Source organism: Oncorhynchus clarkii, chromosome 21 (assembly GCF_045791955.1).
Source record: "Oncorhynchus clarkii lewisi isolate Uvic-CL-2024 chromosome 21, UVic_Ocla_1.0, whole genome shotgun sequence".
Taxonomy (NCBI): Eukaryota; Metazoa; Chordata; class Actinopteri; order Salmoniformes; family Salmonidae; genus Oncorhynchus; species Oncorhynchus clarkii.
Window position 1 is genome coordinate 8,991,830 of NC_092167.1, and position 21,084 is coordinate 9,012,913.

At 42.5% G+C, this 21,084-nt stretch overlaps 2 protein-coding genes across 5 annotated transcripts; both read right to left on the reverse strand.

The window, feature by feature from the left end:
- Positions 1-2,006: 2,006 nt before the first annotated feature.
- On the reverse strand, positions 2,007-11,231 carry LOC139378471 (zinc finger protein ZFMSA12A-like). 4 transcript variants are annotated; one of them, XM_071120665.1, is made up of 10 exons: positions 11,036-11,231; positions 10,114-10,316; positions 9,732-9,794; positions 8,063-8,155; positions 7,860-7,955; positions 7,503-7,613; positions 7,185-7,305; positions 6,505-7,066; positions 4,002-4,066; positions 2,354-3,906 (listed from the first exon to the last, which is right to left on the reverse strand). In XM_071120665.1, the coding sequence occupies exons 1-10, from the start codon at positions 11,046-11,048 to the stop codon at positions 2,555-2,557; spliced, it is 2,679 nt and encodes an 892-aa protein (XP_070976766.1). In that variant the 5' UTR covers positions 11,049-11,231; the 3' UTR covers positions 2,354-2,554. The 4 variants fall into 4 exon arrangements, with proteins under 4 accessions (XP_070976767.1, XP_070976766.1, XP_070976765.1 ...); XM_071120666.1 differs by lacking the exon at positions 9,732-9,794 and having other exon boundaries at positions 2,007-3,906; positions 11,036-11,219; XM_071120664.1 differs by lacking the exons at positions 9,732-9,794; positions 11,036-11,231 and having other exon boundaries at positions 10,114-10,584.
- Positions 11,232-13,297: 2,066 nt separating this feature from the next.
- On the reverse strand, positions 13,298-21,041 carry LOC139378477 (high-affinity choline transporter 1-like). Its single transcript, XM_071120677.1, has 9 exons — positions 20,977-21,041; positions 16,486-16,669; positions 16,242-16,355; positions 15,924-16,079; positions 15,333-15,481; positions 14,848-14,991; positions 14,429-14,582; positions 14,085-14,302; positions 13,298-13,958 (listed from the first exon to the last, which is right to left on the reverse strand). The coding sequence occupies exons 2-9, from the start codon at positions 16,667-16,669 to the stop codon at positions 13,392-13,394; spliced, it is 1,686 nt and encodes a 561-aa protein (XP_070976778.1). The 5' UTR covers positions 20,977-21,041; the 3' UTR covers positions 13,298-13,391.
- Between the last annotated feature and the right edge of the window lie 43 nt (positions 21,042-21,084).

Below are 21,084 nucleotides of genomic sequence, written 5' to 3' on the forward strand. Positions count from 1 at the left end.
ATTCCCAAGCAATCAGACATTTTCAATCCACAGTCAATGGGGAATGTGGCCGTTTGGCAGGCATTTTAATAATAAGGCATATATATTTGACATGTCCCCAACCGATTGTGTTTTTTGTTCGTTTCTTTACGTTTTTTGTAACTTGTTTTTTTACTTATTGTGTACATAATGTTGCCGCTACCGTCTCTTATGACTGAAAATAACTTCTGGACATCAGGACTGCAATTACTCACCATGGACTGGCAGGACCATGTGCACAACACCATAGTGCCTGTGCCCAAGAACACTTAAGGCAACCTGCCTAAATGACTACTGACCCGTAGCACTCGTCTGTAGCCATGAAGTGCTTTCAAAGGCTGGTCATTGCTCACATCAACACCATTATCCCAGAAACAATAGACCCACTCTAATTTGCATACCGCCCCAACAGATCCACAGGTGCCACTAGGTAGTGGAGTAGGAAGCTATGGAGCCACTAGTTAATGGTGTAGGGAGCTATGGAGCCACAAAATAGTGCAGCTGCCCAGTGACACAAGCCTACCAGACGAGCTAAACTACTTCTATCCATACTGCCTCAAGAGGCTTCTTAACAGATTCTACCCCCAAGACATTTAAACGTGTTAACCCTCGCAAGGCTGCAGGCCCAGACGGCATCCCCAGCCGCGCCCTCAGAGCATGCGCAGACCAGCTGGCCGGTGTGTTTACGGACATATTCAATCAATCCCTATACCAGTCTGCTGTTCCCACATGCTTCAAGAGGGCCACCATTGTTCCTGTTCCCAAGAAAGCTAAGGTAACTGAGCTAAACGACTACCGCCCCGTAGCACTCACTTCCGTCATCATGAAGTGCTTTGAGAGACTAGTCAAGGACCATATCACCTCCACCCTACCTGACACCCTAGACCCACTCCAATTTGCTTACCGCCCAAATAGGTCCACAGACGATGCAATCTCAACCACACTGCACACCGCCCTAACCCATCTGGACAAGAGGAATACCTATGTGAGAATGCTGTTCATTGACTACAGCTCGGCATTCAACACCATAGTACCCTCCAAGCTCGTCATCAAGCTCGAGACCCTGGGTCTCGACCCGCCCTGTGCAACTGGGTACTGGACTTCCTGACGGGCCGCCCCCAGGTGGTGAGGGTAGGCAACAACATCTCCTCCCCGCTGATCCTCAACACTGGGGCCCCACAAGGGTGCGTTCTGAGCCCTCTCCTGTACTCCCTGTTCACCCACGACTGCGTGGCCACGCACGCCTCCAACTCAATCATCAAGTTTGCGGACGACACAACAGTGGTAGGCTTGATTACCAACAACGACGAGACGGCATTTACACAAGTAGCCAATTCTGATATTTTTTCCACTAACTGGTCTTTTGACCAATCACATCAGATCTTTTTCAGAGCTGATCGGATTGGTCAAAATACCAGTTAGAGGAAAACGTATCAGAATTGGGCTGTCTGTGTCATCTCAGCCTTTGCAGCAGGAACTCCATATATGGGCATAGGCCAGTCACCATGACACAGTTACCTCACACACTAGGGGCACGTTCAGTAGGTCACAAGTTAGTTTTGGAACGTTCAGATATAAATATGTAATGTAAAACAAACATGCTGCTCTGACAAGGAATCATGTCGGCTCTATTTCTATACGCAAAGTTTTTAAATTCAAAAGGCACTCGCACATCTGAGCTAACATTTTTGCAGGTGCATGGTAACAGTTGAATAAAATTAGAAAAAAGAAGAAACCCGCACGCTGCAAAGTTTGGCAACTGAAAGTGGCCCTGCAGGCACATGACCATAAGCCATAATTACACCTCACACACCTGCATACAAGTTTACGTTTAACAATAGAAAACACGTAATTGCTCAAATACCTACTACCTCCATGTGGAAATGAAGATTACATTTGTAGCAGTTTAAGTGTTGAAATTATAATCTATAAACGGTAATAAATAAAAGTTTAATAAAAAACAATATTTACATTTACGTACACACCTGTTTCTGTGTATTGTTTTTAATTAAGCTAAATGCTTATTACATATAGAATAGGTAAGGTAGAATATAATAAATTAGGCCTACTGTAACAGCTTTTTTGCATAGAAGAAAGAAAAAAAATACAGTTGTATTTCAAAGTTCAAATATTGTCTTCTCAGTTTTTGTATTGGTTTTTATGCTGACATTTGCTACATTCAAAATAAACTGACTCAAACCACAAACTTCCAGGGAGAAGCAGGCCCAAACTTCCAGGGAGAAGCAGGCCCAAACATCCAGAGAGAAGCAGGCCCAAGCTAGAAATGATCATAAAATGGCTCATTTATATGACACATACTGTAGTGACGAGGTTATTTTATATTTTGAAATTTTTATTTTCCATACATGTTGGCAGTAATGTACACAAACTACAGTTTCACAAAAAGGCATGTTGAGCATGGTTTTCAGTTATACATTGACGTTATTCAGCATAACACATTGACAGACAGTGAAACAGCAATCCATGGTAACGCTTTTCAGAAAGAAACCAAAACAGGAAAACACACCGGACTCTCTCAAGTGTGTGTTTGTAGGTGTCTCTTCAAATGTGTGAGACGGGTGTAACTTTTTACGCAGTGATGGCATGGGTATGGCCTCTCTCCTGTATGGGTGAATTGATGTTTAGTTAAGACAGAGCTCTGCGCAAAACTCTTTCCACACTCAGGGCAGGTGTAGGGGCGCTCTCCTGTGTGACTGCGTATGTGAACCGTCAAATGACTTGACACTGTGAAGGCCTTTCCACAAACTGTGCACCTGTAAGGTTTCTCTTTGGTGTGAGAGCGCTCATGCTTCTGCAGGTCACCGACTGAGCAAAACCCTTTCTTGCACCGAGAGCAGATGTGAGGTCTTTCCCCCGTGTGAATCCTTGTGTGCACAGTAAGATTAGCTAACTGAGAGAAACACTTCCCACAGTAAGAGCAGCTGTATGGACGCTCGCCCGTGTGAGTCCGCATGTGTGACGTCAGCTGACTTTTGGAGATATACTGCTTATTACAACGAGGACATGTGTGGGGTTTCTCCCCCGTGTGCGTCCGTTGGTGGAGTACAAGGGTGGCTAAGGCACCAAAGCACTTTCCACACGCATCACACTGATGGGGTTTGTCCACTGCATGAGTTTTTTGGTGGATCTTCAGCTCTACTGACCCAAAGAATTTGTCTTCACAGTGTCGACAGTTGAAGAGAGGTTCACGAGAGTGAGTTTGCTGGTGACTCTTTAGTTCGGAGCGGGAACTGCAACAATGTCCGCAATCCGTACAGTTGAGCTGTGCCCTATGTGTCCTCTTATGTTGGAGCCGTTCACTTAAAGATCCAAATGTTTTCCCACACTTGGAACAAGCGTACCCCCCCTCCACTGAATGGGTCCTGTTGTGTCTGGTTAGGCTCGACAGGAACTTGAAACGTTTTTCACAGAGAGAGCAGTTGAACGACGGCGTCACACTATGTGTTTGCTGGTGCTTTCGCAAATCAGAAGTCGTCTGGCAACTCTTTCCACACAACAGACATTTGAGGGACTTGTGAGTAGATAGGTGTTTGAACCGCTCGCGGAGAGATCTGAAACTCTCTCCGCACTTGGGGCAATCGAAGGTTGCGTCTAGACAGTGTTTTTGGTGGTGTTTTGAAAGCCCAGTTGAATTACTGAAAGTCTTTCCGCACTGGGTGCATTTGTAGGGTCGATCTCCAGTGTGAATTCGCTGATGCTGAACCAGTTGAGATGGATAGATAAAACACCTTCCACACTGGGAGCACTTGTTGGCAATACGCCGTGCAGTGGACAATGCTTTGGAAAGGGTCTCCGAGGATGTCGATACGTCACTAGGTGGTGGTTGAGCGCAGCTAGACAGCCGAGAAGACTCCCCTGAAGCAGGTTCTGTGGAGAATAACGCAATAAAATAAATGCCATTGTCTTTGCACAACTATGGATTCCTTGGGGCCCCGTTTACAAGTAAGTTTCAAAAGTCGTACCGTTGTTTTCCTCTTCTGTGTCATCATGGTCTGGAGAAAATGGTCTTGATTCTTCAGCACCAGTCCTATTAGGGGAGGATCCACAGCGCATGTTCAGTTAAATACTAATGCACCACAGTATTAGATAACAGTAGTTTAATATAATGGATTCAAATGTAAAGATGCATGGTGTTGATGGTGTATGTCAAACAAATCAAACTATAACATTTTCCAACAAGATAGAACTGCCAAAGGGGGTGGAGTTGCAATCTACTGCAGAGTTAGCCTGCAGAGTTCTGTCATACTATCCAGGTCTGTGCCCAAACAATTCGAGCTTCTTCTTTTAAAAATCCACCTTTTCAGAAACAAGTCTCTCACTGTTTCCGCTTGTTATAGACCCCCCTCAGCCCCCTGCTGTGCCCCAGACACCATATGTGAATTGATTGCCCCCCATCTATCTTCAGAATTCGTACTGTTAGGTGACCTAAACTAGGACTTGCTTAAAACCTCGGCCGTCCTACAATCTAAGCTAGATGCCCTCAATATAAAAAAAATTAACAAGGAACCTAACAGGTACAACCCAAAATCCGTAACCATGGGCACCCTCTTAGAGATCATCCTGACCAACTTGCCCTCTAAATACACCTCTGCTGTCTTCAACGAGGATCTCAGCGATCACTGCTTCATTGCCTGCGTGCGTAATGGGTCCGCGGTCAAACGACCACCCCTCATCACTGTCAAACGCTCCCTAAAACACTTCAGCGAGCAGGCCTTTCTAACCGACCTGGCCCGGGTATCCTGGAAGGATATTGACCTCATCCCGTCAGTAGAGGATGCCTGGTTGCTCGTCAAAAGTGATTCCCGCTCCATCTTAAATAAGCATGCCCCATTCAGAAAATGTATAACTAAGAACAGATATAGCCCTTGGTTCACCCCAGACTTGACTTCTCTTGACCAGCACAAAAACATTGTGGCGTTCTGCATTAGCATTGAATAGCCCCCGCGATATGCAACTCTTCAGAGAAGTCAGGAACCAATATAGTCAGTCAGTTAGGAAAGCTAAGGCTAGCTTTTTCAAACAGAAATTTGTTCCTGTAGCACCAATTCCCAAAAGTTTTGGGACACTGTAAAGTCCATGGAGAAAAAGAGCACCTCCTCCCAGCTGCCCACTGCACTGAGGATAGGAAACACTGTCTCCACTGATAAATCTACGATAATCGATCATTTCAATAAGCATCTTTCCACAGCTGGCCATGCTTTCCACTTGGCTACCCCTGACACTGCCAACACCTCAGCACCCCTTGCAGCAACCCGCCCAACCCCCTCTGGACCCTCTCTTTCTAAAATCAACCGCCCAAATGGTTGGAACCCCTATTACTGGCCTATTCAACCTCTTTCGTATCGTCTGAGATCCCCAAAGATTGGAAAGCTGCCGCGGTCATCCCCTCTTCAAAGGTAGAGACAGACCTAAACTGTTATAGACCTATATCCATCCTGCCCTGCCTTTATAAAATCTTCGAAAGCCAAGTTAATAAACAGATCACCGACCATTTCGAATCCCACCGTACCTTCTCCACTATGCAATCTAGTTTCCGAGCTGGTCATGGGTGCACCTCAGCCACGCTCAAGGTTCTAAACGATATCATAACCGCCATCGATAAAAGACAGTACTGTGCAGCCGTATTCATCGACCTGGCTAAGGCTTTCGACTCTGTCAATCACCGCATTCTTGGATGTAGTCTATCACAGTGCCATCCGTTTTATCACCAAAGCCACATTTCTTACCCACCACTGCAACCTCTATGCTCTCGTTGGCTGGCCTTCACTACATATCAGTCGCCAAACCCACTGGCTCCAGGTTATCTATAAGTCTTTGCTAGGTAAAACCCTGCCTTATCTCATCTCACTGGTCACCATAGCAACATCCACCCGTAGCACGAGCTCCAGCAGGTATATTGCACTGGTCATCCCCAACGCCAACACTTCCTTTGGCAGCCTTTCCTTCCAGTTCTCTGCTGCTAATGATTAGAACGAATTGCAAATATCTCTGAAGCTGGAGTCTTATATCTCCCTCTCTAACTTTAAGCATCAGCTGTCAGAGCAGCTTACCGATCACAGTACCTGTACACAGCCAATCCGTAAATAGCATACCCGACTACCTCATCCCCATATTATTACTTACCCTCTTGCTCCCCAGTATCTCTACTTGCACATCATCATCTGCACATCTATCACTCCAGTATTAATGCTAAATTGTATTTATTTTTGCCTCTATGGCCTATTTATTGCCTACCTCCCTACTCTTCTACATTTGCACACATTGTACATAGATCTTTCTCTGTGTCTCTGTGTTGTTGTTTTTGTCACACTGCTATGCTTTATCTTGGCCAGGTTGCAGTTGTAAATTAGAACTTGTTCTCAACTGTACTACCTGGTTAAATAAAGAAATACATATAAATAAATAAATCATAAATAAAATAAAAACCTAATTCACAAGCACAATTCCAACACACTTTTCTCTTACGTTTCCTGTGAGGATTCAAGCAGAGGTGTATCAGAGTTCACACTGGACTCAGCCATCCTCCCTTCTGGGCTCTTTCTAGATCTCTTGGAGGAATTGACTCTGTGGTCCCCTTTGCTTTTGAGTGTAAGTTGGGCGGGAAATATTGAGGGTTTTTGAGCCACACTGGAGGTGACCATTGGAGAGTTGGCTGCGAGGTCTGGTGCTCCAGCAGCACACAGGTCCCCAACAGCCCCTTCACATCTCCTCTGGTCCTTTGCTTCGGTAATAACCCTTCCCACAGCACTTGTGTTTTTATTCTCCTCTTCCACACCTCTCTCTGTGCATTCATCATCATCGCTACCCATGGTAGACACTCTGTCTTCTTTACTGTTCTGGTTTCCATCTAAACGTGCTCTTGATTCTGTCTGTTGAGAATCTCTGCTGTCTGACAAAGTTTCCATCTCTCTGCTTACATGGGTAGAGCCTTCCAAGTTAGGCAAGACATCTAAGGTATATGCCACTCCCACTGTGGTAGGGAGGGACAGTGAAGCGAGGATGCAGTCTTCTGCCGAGGAGGGAAATGCTGACAGACACAAGGGTAGAGGACAGTAAAGTAAAAAGTCAGTATGTCAGAAAAGTTAACATGTAGTGAGTGGCCTGTCACAATGTGTTTCTTGTGATAAAGGAGCTTAGATTATCACGTTTGTCTAACTTTCCACAGCATGTGTGGTGCTGAAGCAGGTATTGCAGGTCCTCTGTGTGAGAAAGAGACTGCAGACACTCATCCGAGGCAGAGGGTACAACGCTGAGCCAGGATGCAGTCTATGAAGACAGTACACCGAAAATGAGAGTGTAACAAAAGCATAGAAATCCTTTTACATCTCAAACATCACTCTCAATGTGTTAAATGCAACATTTTAAAGATGATCATATAACAACAAACATAGAGCCAAAATGGAGCTCATAAAGACTGCATTGAATATCAGGGCTATTTACATCTCCCTTGGTTTTCTCTCTACCTGCTTAAGGTCTGGCACTGGTAGCAGATCTTCTAGTCTGGAGAGGAACTGACAAACAAGTGCTTGCAAAGCTCTGTCAAAATCACAGCCATACACCACAGGGAAATCTGCCTGAGAGGGAGATAGAGAGAGCAAGTGAAAGGAGTCACACAATTTGTATGACAGACAAGTACGTCCGCAAAACCAAGGATAGATAATATTGATGTTGCTGCCCTTGGCACAGTTGCTATAGCAGAAGGGCAGACTGACCATTCGTCAGAGATTAACTATAAACTTTTTTTGATAATTCAACTGGTTAATAATGTCTGCTATTCAGTGACAAAATGTTGTTATTCACAATTAAGATTTAAGCCATACCTTGAAGAATTGGATCCTCTCGACTGGGTCTTCAAGAAGGTTTTTGGTGAGTTTGAGGAAGTTTTCTTCCAACTCATGCATCTGTGCATCATTATTCTGTAACATAAACCCAACACAATGATACAAAAAGCAGGGCAACCAGAAAATGTTATATATTTGACCCTATATACAGAAAAGTGCAAGAACAAACCATACCAACTCACCTGTGAAAGACCACAGGATGAGAATCTGTCAAGATGGATCTTAATTTTGTTGAGGTCTTCTGGATGCTCACCTTGAAACAGCTGAAGAGTTACCTGAAAAATATTAACTGCATCCTTGGCCGTGTCTACACTTGAAGTAGGAAGTTTACATACACTAAGGTTGGAGTCATTAAAACTAGTTTTTCAACCACTCCGCAAATTTCTTGTTAACAAACTATAATTTTGGCAAGTCAGTTAAGACATCTACTCTGTGCATGACAAAAGTACTTTTTCCAAAAATTGTTTACAGATTATTTCACTTATAACTCACTGTATCACAATTCCAGTGGGTCAGAAGTGCCTCGTTACTTGACATCATGGGAAAATCAAAAGAAACCAAGACCTCAGAAAAATAATTGTAGACCTCCACAATTCTGGTTCATCCTTGGGAGCAATTTCCAAATGCCTGAAGGTACCACATTTATCTATACAAACAATAGTGCGCAAGTATAAACTCCATGGGACCACGCAGCCGTCATACCGCTCAGGAAGGAGATGCGTTCTGTCTCCTAGAGATTAACGTACTTTGGTGTGAAAAGTGAAAATCAATCCCAGAACAGCAGCAAAGGACCTTGTGAAGGTGCTGGAGGAAACAGGCGCTATATCTACAGTAAAACAAGTCCTATATCGACATAACCTGAAAGGCCGCTCAGCAAGGAAAAAGCTATTGCTCCAAAACCGCCATAAAAAAAAACAGACTATGGTTAACAACTCCACATATGGAGAAAGATTGTACTTTTTGGAGAAATGTCCTCTGGTCTGATGAAACAAAAATATAACTGTTTGGAGGAAAAATTGGGAGGCTTGCAAGCCGAAGAACACCATCTCAACAGTGAACCATGGGGAACCATGGCAGCATCGGGTAGTGGGGGTGCTTTGCTGCAGGAGGGATGGTGCACTTCACAAAATAGGTGGACTCATAAGGATGGAAAATTATGTAGATATATTGAAGCAACATCAAGACATCAGCCAGGAAGTGAAAGCTTGGTTGCATTATTTTGAAAAATAATGCCCTTGTTTTGGCTAGAGTTATTTGCAATCCCTTTAACTTTGCTTGCTGGCTAGCTACAGAGGTTAGCTGGCTAGTAAGCTACAGTAGTTAACTACTGCCATCAAGTTGTTGTTGTGTTATCATATTTAGCTTATTCCACCATTTGCAGAATGCATACTGGCATTTGAATATAGCGCAGGAAAAGGGAATTGGGACACATTTAAATGTAGGTGTAGACGCATGATGTGTTCGGATTTCCATGATCAGAATACAAAAACAGCATTAACTGTCAAGTCTACACGGCCTAGCCCTTGATCATGACTCTGTTCCATTATTTTTTATTGATTTAACCTTTATTAATTTAACTTTTAGTACATTACACATAAGAGTCATTGGATGAAGGTGTCTTCTGTACAGAGTTTTGTTAAGAGCCCCTATGCTCAATCTGAACATTATCACGCATCGCTTGCGGTACGGTTTTGGAAACCTTCTTTCATATTAGTGAGAAATAATAAAAAAGGTTTAATTGATACACACCTTTATAGGGATAATTATGGTTCCCACACGGCCATATCTCGTTACAGCGCATGTCTACGGAAGACAGAGGGACCAATTGCGCTAATTATCTATCTAGCATACCTGTGTGTAACCGAAGAAGGCCGGCAGAATCGTGTTGAACCTGAAATATACTGTTTGCTGCAACTGTGATAAAGCCGGTTAAAACAGTGTACAGTAAGTTAACATTTTTGCATTTATTAAATTATTTTTGATGTGATATGAAAGTAGAGGGTTTTTTGTTTCTAGAACCATATCACGTAACAATTTAAATCGATTCACCTTTAGATGGTAGTATTTGGCTGTCATAGCCAATCTACCTCTGAAAATAGCATAAGGTCCTTGGACCTTCAGGAGTAACGGTAGGCTCCTTAAGAATACATCTGGGCTAGACACAGCCCTTCATACACCTGACACATTGTTAAACACATTACTACAACCAGGGTACGTTTCAGAATGTACTTACCCTTGCCCTTAATGCCAGAAGAAGCAATGTCCTCTGTCTGTCAGTTATAAGTTCTGGGACAGTTTGTGTAACCACTGTCACAAACTCCTCTAACTTTCCATAGTGCTTGATGGCCCTCTGATGCGCTACCTGCCACATAAATGCAGACAATAGCCGTAGAGGTGGGACCAAAAGGCGCAGGGAGGAGAAAGGAAGGGGGTAATCTATTGTGTAGAGAAGGATGTACAGTAATATCAAAGACAGTACAGTATAAAGATAACTGCTTCTCCAATAGAAATCCCTGATCTTGCTTGTAGGAGATGTCATGGCAACGTTGGCTAGCTAAGCTCATGCGCAGAAACAAGTCATCGTCTAACGGTGATCTCGCGCCGAACTGCGAATGTCTATCAACCAAAGGTTGCTAATTCGAATCTCATCAAGGACAACTTTAGCATTTTATCAACTTTTCAACTACTTACTACTTTTTAGCTACTTTGCAATTACTTAGTATGTTAGCTAACCTTTAACCTAACTCCTAAACTTAACCCTAACGTTAGCCACCAAGATAGAATTCTTATCATATCATACATTTGCAAATTCGTAACTATTGTACGTTTGAAAATATGAAACATATAATACGTAATATAATACGTTATATTGTACTTCGTAACATATCATACAAAATGGCTAATGGACGTCCACAAATGATTACATACCATACGAAACTTAACATATCATAATAAACGGCAGGTGTTGATTTACATACAGAATAATACGACATGCTCTGAGACCAGGTTGCAAAGCTAGCTAGCTGGGGCCATATAGACATATAGATAGATCCCTCATATAAAAATAAACTGTGTGCTAAAATAGCTACAATGTCCACGGCAAGTTTGAAGCCATATATAACTAGGCTACCTACAGGAGGCTGTTAGCTACATACCCATAGCATCCATCTTTTGCTGTGTTATAAGTCTGCTAAATGACTGTATCAATGCTGAAAACTGTTTACAGCATTCTGCTGTAAAACTGCAGTATTATTATTAGATGTTGTTCTAAAATGCATGAACAAAACAGAAAGAAAAAACGTGTCCTCGAGTATTTAGCTACTTCCGGGTGGGAACGTCCACAAAATTGTCAAAATAAAAGTCCTTTTCGCTGCACGTGTTCTGATCATGAAGTAACTTACTTTACATCATTCATGAAGCTGTTTCTTTTTTCTTTTTGATGAGGTGGAAGTAACTAACAAAAACATAAACATGTTTATTGAATTGAATACCATTTAAATAAATAATGGTTTGATTAATTGACAACTAATATGATCAGTTCATTAATACCAAATTAATTCAACTGTAAATGAGATACAGGCAGAAGAAAGGCCTTAGATTTTATTTGACAGTATTCAGTCCTTTCTCCTCAGTCTGATCCTTAGCAGCCACAGCTGTTAAAGATCACCTTCTGACAGACCTAATTAACACATCACATCTATGGGGCAGTAGCCAGTAAGGAAAAGGGGGCCTGCCAAACGTGACACAAGAAAGATTGTGGCTGAGGAGAGAAGTAAGGGAAAGAGCAAAGAAGAGGTATGTGTGTGGGCACATCAAACAGGCCACAGAGGAAAAGCCCTATCCCAAAGCCCAAACACACTCCATAATCATTGATCTGTCTAGACAGAAATAGGATAGCTAACTGGGCTAACACCACTGTGTATATGATATTATAGACACTCAGGATCCAGAATGTGCACACAAAGAATCTCCATTGAAAATGCTCCTTAGTCCAGAACCGAGTTAATATGTGTCTGGGAGACAAACTCTTAAAGTGACAGTTCACCGTTTTACCTTGTTTTTCCACCTAACTAGGGTGGTGTCATTCATGCTTGATCACTCGTTATTTAGCTTGTATTTTAATTTATTTCTAAACAAACAGACTTTGAAGAATATTTATACAAATGTATCATAAACATGAAGATGACAAACAAGTAACAAGAAAAGGTAACAGAACTTTCCACAAGCTACATTTCTTTGAAAAGGTAACATTGTTTATTGAATTAACCTCTCTTGGGTATGGGGCAGTATTTTCACCTCCGGATGAAAAGCTTGCCCAAAGTAAACTGCCTGTTACTCAGGCACAGAAGCCAGGATATGCATATAATGGGTAGATTTGGATAGAAAACACTCTACAGTTTGTAAAACTGTTAAAATACTGTCTGTGAGTATAACATAACTGATATGGCAGGCGAAACCCCAAGGACAAACCATCCAGGGAATAAAAAAAATTGAGGTCATAGGATTTTCCAGTTGTTTTCTATGGGATACCCTTATTATTAAGAACCTAGCTGAAGTTCTTATGGCTTCCACTAGATGTCAACAGTCTTTAGAAATTGTTCAATGTTTTTCTTTTGAAAAGTTAAGAAATAGTCACTCCAGGTGGACTCTACTGTTTTGGTGCGCGTGAACTGGAGCACGCTTCACGTTGTTTTTATCAGGTATTAGAAACAGTTTATTCTGTCTCAAATTTGATTGATTATTTACATTTTAGGGTACCTGAGGTTGGATTAGGAACATTGTTTGAAATGTGTGGACCAAGTTTACAGGTAACTTATTAGATACTTTGTAGGCATGTTGGGCGAGTTGAAACCGGTGTATTTCTGAATCAAACGCGGAAAATACATTGACATTTTTGGGACATAAAGAAGGACATTATCGAACAAAAGGACTATTTGTGATGTTTCTGGGACATTTTGGAGTGCCAACAGAAGAAGATCTTCAAAGGTAAGGCATTAATTATATCGCTATTTCTGAATTTTGTGGCGCACCTGCCTGGTTGAAATATGATTTTCATGTGTTTGGTGCAGGTCTACAATTTTGTTTCTGGTGTCCTTTGACAGCTCTTTGGTCTTGGCCATAGTGGAGTTTGGAGTGTGACTGTTTGAGGTTGTGGACAGGTGTCTTTTATACTGATAACAAGTTCAAACAGGTGCCATTAATACAGGTAACGAGTGGAGGACAGAGGAGGCTCTTAAAGAAGAAGTTACAGGTCTGTGAGAGCCAGAAATCTTGCTTGTTTGTAGGTGACCAAATACTTATTTTCCACCATAATTTGCAAATAAATTCATTAAAAGTCCTACAATGTGATTTTCTGGATTTTTTTTCTAATTTTGTCTGTCATAGTTGAAGTGTACCTATGATGAAAATTACAGGCCTCTCTCATCTTTTTAAGTGGGAGAACTTGCACAATTGGTGACTGACTAAATACTTTTTTGCCCACTGTAACTATCTACATGATGGAACCCCAAGTCATTGTAAAGACCTCATATCTTCTGTGCTTGCATGAGGAGATGGGTCCATCTGCCTTGTGTTCAGTCCAATCTTCTCAGTCAGATCCTTAGCTACCATATCCTTCATCAAAATCCTCCTTTTTTGGCCAAGTCCATATACATCCCAGTTGTCAGGCAGTAGCCCTTTAAGGAAAAGGCAGGCTGCGAAACGTGACACAACCAGGATGGTGGCCAGAGAGACCAACATGATGCCGGTGCGGAATGGGAAGACATGCAGCAGACGCCCGTCCTCGTGTAGGCTGTCCCAGGGAAGGGGCATGAGTCCAGGCACACCAAGCAGGGGCTCTCCCACTAGTAGCCGCAGCAGTAGCCCTACCACAAGACCTGCCAAGGCACCATACCCATTGACCTTCCCAGGTAGAAAGAGGATGCAGATCAACTGTGCACACACTACCGTGTACATCACATCTCCACTGAGAATCCAGAAGACATACACAGAGGAGGTCGTCATTGCCAAGCCCGCCCCCATGAAACCAAACAGTAGGATGGACACCTTTACAACCCGTAGAATTTGTTTCTCAGAGGCCTAAAATGAAGAAGAAAAATCAATCGCAGTGCCCTATTCAGTAAATTTGTGGGAAACATTTACAAATAGATAGTTACATAGAATAAACTAAGATGTTTGTAAGTAGATTCTCCAACTTTCTCTCACCCTTTTGCTGAAAATGTTTTTGTAGATGTTTCGGGCAAAAAGGGACGCAGAAGACAGCAGGGCCGAGTCAATAGATGACATCACGGCAGCAGCAATGGCGCCGATTCCGGCAAGAGAGACGAAAGGTGGACACAGGTAGCGCAGGGAGATGGGCAGAATCATACCCGCCTTGCCCTGCTCGTAGGGAGTAGGTAGACCAAAACTGGTCTGGTTCCAATCTAAGTGAGGGAGAGAAAAAAAGCAAGCTTATGAGATTTACAGAACTCCCAGTGATTGACATTATTGGGACAGTCGGCTCTTCCCATGAAGAATACTCCTCCATTTTGATGAACATACTGCTGTACCTGTGGATGCTGCCACAGCACCAATGAGAAGAGGTGGTATGGCGAGGATGAAGCAGAAGACAGAGGCAGCATAGCAAGTGAACTGAGCCTGAGCCACAGTGGCTGTGGCCAGGACTCTCTGGTAGAAGGCCTGGTAACAGATTCCACCTAGAGTCTGAGAGAGCGAGACATTGAAATGGACCATAAAAATGTTGAAATCCAAAAAGTGACAGGATCTAAATGAGAAAACAACCAGCACAGAAAATAGAAAGGTAACACAATACAATGAAAATTATAGGGTTATCGTTTGGGAGACATTTAGATATAGATCTATACAACAGATGGTCTGTGATGTGGAATCAACTAGATATTAGACCATGTTTGACCACCTTTGACAAACTGTGAAATTGGAGTGAAATGTGACTTTATGTTGACATTACCACCAGTAGCAGGTCATCCAGCCAGCGCCCTGCATCTGCCAACTTCAGCCTGCCGGTCCATGGCTCCTGATACAGTTTTGTCACCGCTGTGACTGTAATGTCTGTTGAGGCGGGGCTCATCAGTATGAAGGGCACACAGAACCACTGGAAGGGAAAAAACATAACCACAAAACCATTGAAAGGGAAGAAAAAAAGAAGTTGAAGCAATTCCCATACAGAAACGCTGACACGTAAATAAAGTTAATCTTGGCGTGTATATATACAGTAGACCACACACGTGCCTCACTCACTATAACACATTGACCCTAGAACCAATAGTTACTCCGCTGTCCCCATAGCAGAAACCTTTGAACACTTTTTGGTTCCAGGTAGAACCCTTTTGGGTTAAATGTTGAACCCTTTCCATAAAGGGTTCCCCTATGGGGACAGACAAAGAACCCTTTTGAAAAAAAAAATTCTAAGAGTGCAGGACAAAGTTTTATCACCAGACTGAGGAACATGAAGATGAGCTGGATGACATCAGTGTAGGCCACCGAGTACAGCCCTCCCAGTAATGTGTAGAGAACTGCCACGGCAGCAGACAGGGCCACAGCCAAGGGTGATGGGATATCCATGATCACACTCACCGTTCCCCCTAGAGCAAAGCATTGTACAGATTGTTCACACATTCTAGCTAGCGTAGTAGCTTGCAAGCTTCTGTGTGTAGCCTATAGCCATCAACATCCCTGAGATCTAGTGTCATGATGTCGCTAGAAGGCCTCAACCATTCACCCAATGTATAACTTACAGACATGCCATGCAGGTTCATGCACTCATTCATGCATCAGGGAGTTGGCCAACATCAGCAACTAATAATGTGAGAGTTTAGACTTTAGACTCATTCTCATGCTTCCAGAAAATGTGGTGGTGGAAAACAATTACTTATTCTTCAATAAATGACATCAAAGAATCACTCAGAGAAATCTAAGCTAGAGACAGTTTTTCCACGTGACATAACCAGGTAAACGTGGCTCTAGTCCTGGCACGTGCTAAAAGGTGCTGTGATGGCTATTTTGCTGACAGAACAACTGACTTACCCAATGCAGCGAGCACACAGGCTATCCAGAAGATGTCAGCAAGGAGTGATGGGACAAAGAGAATAGCAGTTAACGTGTTTCCATACTTCTCCTGGAACGGATCCATTATGGTGACGTAATTCTTCTCTCGGACCGGTTTCACAAAGAACAACGCACCTGCAGTCACAAATCCATTTACTGTGAATTATTTACCTTACACCACATGGTTGCCATATGTTTGATGCCATTCCATTCGCTCCATTCCAGTCATTATTATGAGCCATCCTCCACTCAGCAGCCTCCACAGCCCAAGTGTTAGGATAACATAACCATACATACCTACAACCAGGCTAAGGACGAAGCCTATTGGTGCGATGGCCCAAGCCAGGCCCCTTTTAGGGTCGTAGACCACCTCAGCATTGCCTAAGATGAAACCTCCTCCCACCCATGTAGCTGTAGAGAATGGGTGGTCACACAGAACAATCACTAAACATTGAAAAACACTAAAGTACTTTGAAAGAGACTCAATGACTTTCAAATCTAGGTGATCTTATGTTACAAGTTAGTTAGGTTGACAACACACCTGTGGTAGTGAAGATGCTGACCCAGATGTTGAGGTTCCGCCCTCCAACCATGGCAACCTCACTAAGGTTTCCAGTGCACTTCCTCTCCTCGCGTTTGGACTTCCTGGACGCCCAGACGCCTGTCGCGAGGACGATGAGGTAGAACACCCCGATTGACAGCAGGCCGGGCCAGTTAAGCGCCATCTTCAGGGAGGAGAGGGAATTTCTATAAGATACATAAATATTGACGACAGACCATCGAGACTTAGGCCAATGTCACACAGAGATGGACGAAAACGTAAACTCAGCAAAAAAAGAAACGTCCTCTCACTGTCAACTACATTTATTTTGAGCAAACTTAACATGTGTAAGTAGTTGTTTGAACATAACAAGATTCAACAACTGAGACATAAACTGAACAAGTTCCACAGACATGTGACTAACAGAAATGGAATAATGTGTCCCTGAAAAAAGGGGGGGTCAAAATTAGAAGTAACAGTCAGTATCTGGTGTGGCCACCTGCTGCATTAAGTACTGCAGTGCATCTCCTCCTCATGGATTGCACCAGATTTTCCAGTTCTTGCTGTGAGATGTTACCCCACTCTTCCACCAAGGCACCTGCAAGTTCCCAGACATTTCTGGGGGGAATGGCCCTAGACTTCACCCTCCAATCCAACAGGTCCTAGACATGCTCAATGGGATTGAGATCCGGGCTCTTCGCTGGCCATGGCAGAACACTGAAATTCCTGTCTTGCAGGAAATCACACACAGAACGAGCAGTATGGCTGGTGGCATTGTCATGCTGGAGGATCATGTCAGGATGAGCCTGCAGGAAGGGTACCACATGAGGAAGGAGGATGTCTTCCCTGTAATGCACAGCGTTGAGATTGCCTGCATTGACAACAAGCTCAGTCCAGACCATGACGGACCCTCCTCCTCCAAATCGATCCTGCTCCAGAGTACAGGCCTTGGTGTAACGCTCATTCCTTCGACGATAAACATGAATCCGACCATCACCCCTGGTGAGACAAAACCGCTACTCGTCAGTGAAGAGCACTTTTTGCCAGTCCTGTCTGGTCCAGCGATGGTGGGTTTGTGCCAATACGTTGTTGCCGGTGATGTCTGATGTGGACCTGCCTTACAACAAGCCTAGAAGCCCTCAGTCCAGCCTCTCTCAGTCTATTGCATTGCGGACAGTCTGAGCACTGATGGAGGGATTATGCGTTCCTGGTGTAAGTCAGGGAGTTGTTGTTGCCATCCTGTACCTGTCCCGCAGGTGTGATGTTCGGATGTACCGATCCTGTGCAGGTGTTGTTACACGTGGTCTGCCACTGCGAGGACGATCAGCTCTCCCTGTAGCGCTGTCTTAGACTTCTCCCAGTACGGAAATTGCAATTTATTGCTCTGGCCACATCTGCAATCCTCATTCCTCCTTGCAGCATGCCTAAGGCACGTTCACGCAGATGAGCAGGGACCCTGGGCATCTTTCTTACTGTGTTTTTCAGAGTCAGTAGAAAGGCCTCTTTAGTGTCCTAAGTTGTCATAACTGTAACCTTAATTGCCTTCCATCTGTAAGATGTTAGTGTCTTAATGACCCTTCCACAGCCAATCCAGTTCATTAGTTGTTTATGATTCATTGAACAAGCATGGGAAACAGAGTTTATACCCTTTACAATGAAGATCTGTGAAGTTATTTGGATTTTTACAAATTATCTTTGAAAGACAAGGTCCTGAAAAAGGGCTGTTTCTTTTTTTGCTGAGTTTATATAGTTTTGTCCACTTTGTCCATCAAAAGTTCAACTAATTCATACTTTTTACGTACATCTAATGATAATTTGCATAATGTTTCGCAAAACTCTGGTTGCCTCTTGAAACAAACTGTTAAATCGCTCATAGGCTGTCTACTATAAATGGCCAATATCCACCAGCAAGCAATGCTTCACCTAGCCACGCTAGCTTCGCCCTGACTAGCTTGCCATGTGGGTGCTAGCAAGCCAATAACATGATAGGTACTGCTAGGTATCGACAGCCAATCCAGTAGGGGCTGGAAGCTATTCTAAGCTTTAATTGGTTGTGCAATATTGGCAATAATTTACATATATCAAGCTTTCCCCAATTTAAGTCCTTCCCTGTTCAGGGTCTGTTCAGCGAGCTGCTCTTGCCTTGCTAACTTACTTCCTTACGCTGAAAATGAATGGGCTCCGTAACTTTGTCGGAGGCATCTCTTGCTAGTGGACATGCCCGGTAAGTGACGGATCACTTCAGTTTATTATTTCCAAAGAAATGTAGCTTGTGGTATCAAACAACATTCACACAGGTAGGGAACTTATCAATAGCCAATCCAGCCCGTTGTTCAAGCTCGCTAGACCTTCCCTCCCCCGATTGGTTAATCACACAGTGGTTTCGTTCTGTGATTTTCATAAAGTTCAGCCTAACGTTTTGCCTCTTTCTGTTCACCAGAAGTAGTTTGCCTCACTCATTTAACCCAGGTGCTTTGCTGAAAAAAATGTACGGCCATTGTGGTATGAGTCAGATTGACCCGTATAGTTTAAACACACTCAAGACAGTCAAAGAATCAAGGAAAAACAACCAAAACTTTATTTTGTCTTGTCAGACCTTTCAGAAAGAAGAAATGCAAGAACATTTGATTTAAAGAACTCTATATTTAAGTACTATTTGTTAAACCTTTTCTTTCTCACAAACAAGCATTTTCTGTTGGAGCTCATTTTTGAGTGTCTGTGTCAGATATCTGCTGCCCTCACGCTAAGAAGCTTGGGGAAGCTCCCTTTCACCCAAACATAATTATAAAAGTGCAACCAGAACCAGTCAAAACAAAATACATCAGACATTTGTTTATTTTGGACCTGTGAAATTATCTATACACATGAAAGCCTCTGGGTCAAAATGACCCACAACATCATGTTTGTACACAAAATCTACAGACATTCTACAACACATCAGTGTGTCCACATTTTGAGTTGGGTTCATGACGCTAAACGAGGACAAGGTATTTAATTTCATGGAGATAAAGAGAGGTTAACTAGTATTTTAGGGGTCAAGTTGATCAGCAACATAATAGGAGGGTTAACAGAAGGTGTTTCCCTCCTTTGAAAAATAATGACTCCTGCAATTTGTCACACCAAGTGGACAACCTCTGACAATGTCTCCCTGTGTCTTTTCCTCCCATTGGAAATTATTTCTGGTTGTTTGATTTCTCAAAGTAATGTCCATTATAAACGTGCTGTTAGGGTGAACTCCAATCTAATTTGCATAACACCAGCATTTAAAACAACAGAAAGGAGTCCACTCCACAGGAGTCTTCTCCACATGGAATATATGGGAGAAATGAACGTGAAACCCAAATAAGGGTAAAGCAAGGAGGGATTTGTGTTCAGAGATGTTGCCATAGATCTTCATCTTCACCTTAGCCCAATAACTCACCAAGGCAACCAGTAAAGAGAGAGCAGATATGCATTCAGTCAGTCAGTCGGTTTCATTAACATGCTGACACACACACAATCATCCCATACCAAAAAAAATCTCTTTACAAAGGCATTACACTGGAACTACATACTAGAGGTGGATGGAAATATGTGAATGGTCTTGCACATAAGAAAATGGTAATGTATTTACTGTATAATTACAAAATAGTTATGCTGCATGTCAAATCAAATCAAAGTGTATTTGTCACGGGCGCCGAATATAACAGGTGTAGGTAGACCTTACAGTGAAATGCTTACTTACAGGCTTTAACCAATAGTGCAAAAAAAGGTATTAGGTGAACAATAGGTAGGTAAAGAAATAAAACAACAGTAAAAAGACAGGCTATATACAGTAACAAGGCTATAAAAGTAGTGAGGCTACATAGACACCGGTTAGTCAGGCAGATTGAGTCAGAACTAGGAAACTCGGAAATGTCAAACTTGGAAACTAGTTGTAGAAAGATTATACTTTCCAAGTGTGAAACTTGGGTATCAGAATCAACCAATAGGAAGCTCTACGCAAACAACTTACGTTAATTTTAACTCAGAGGTACCCGAGTTTCTGACTTGTCAAAAAATGTAGCATTACACTTTAATTACTACACACAAAAAAAATTGTTATATCATTCTGCATTCATTGTGGTTTCATATATGGAAACTATGAGACAATTATATTGTTATGTAAATAAACAGATCTTGTACAGTTCTGTAATATGTCTTCGCAATATTTTCATAAGACCAGACAGTACAGTGCACCCTTCAAATGTTATCATATTTCTAAATGTCAGTCAATTATGCAAAACAGTATAACATTTTAATATAAATTTAGTCCTATTTTAATGTTCCAATATTCAATAGATACTGTCACATATTTAATTGGTTTTATATACTTTGTAGTATTTTTCTTCAAGTTCAGTAGACACTTCTTTGATTGATGTTTCAGCATTGAGACATACCAAAGTGTACTACTCCCAAGTACGATCAATATGGCAAAACAAATATAAGATGCTAAGAACTGTTTAAACTTACCTCGATGTGCAATTTCCTTGATCCTCTCAGAGGAAAAACCTAAATGTACTTTGAGAACATCTTCTAACTCCTCCCTCTAGTCCTAAGAGTTTATTAGTGTAGTCAATA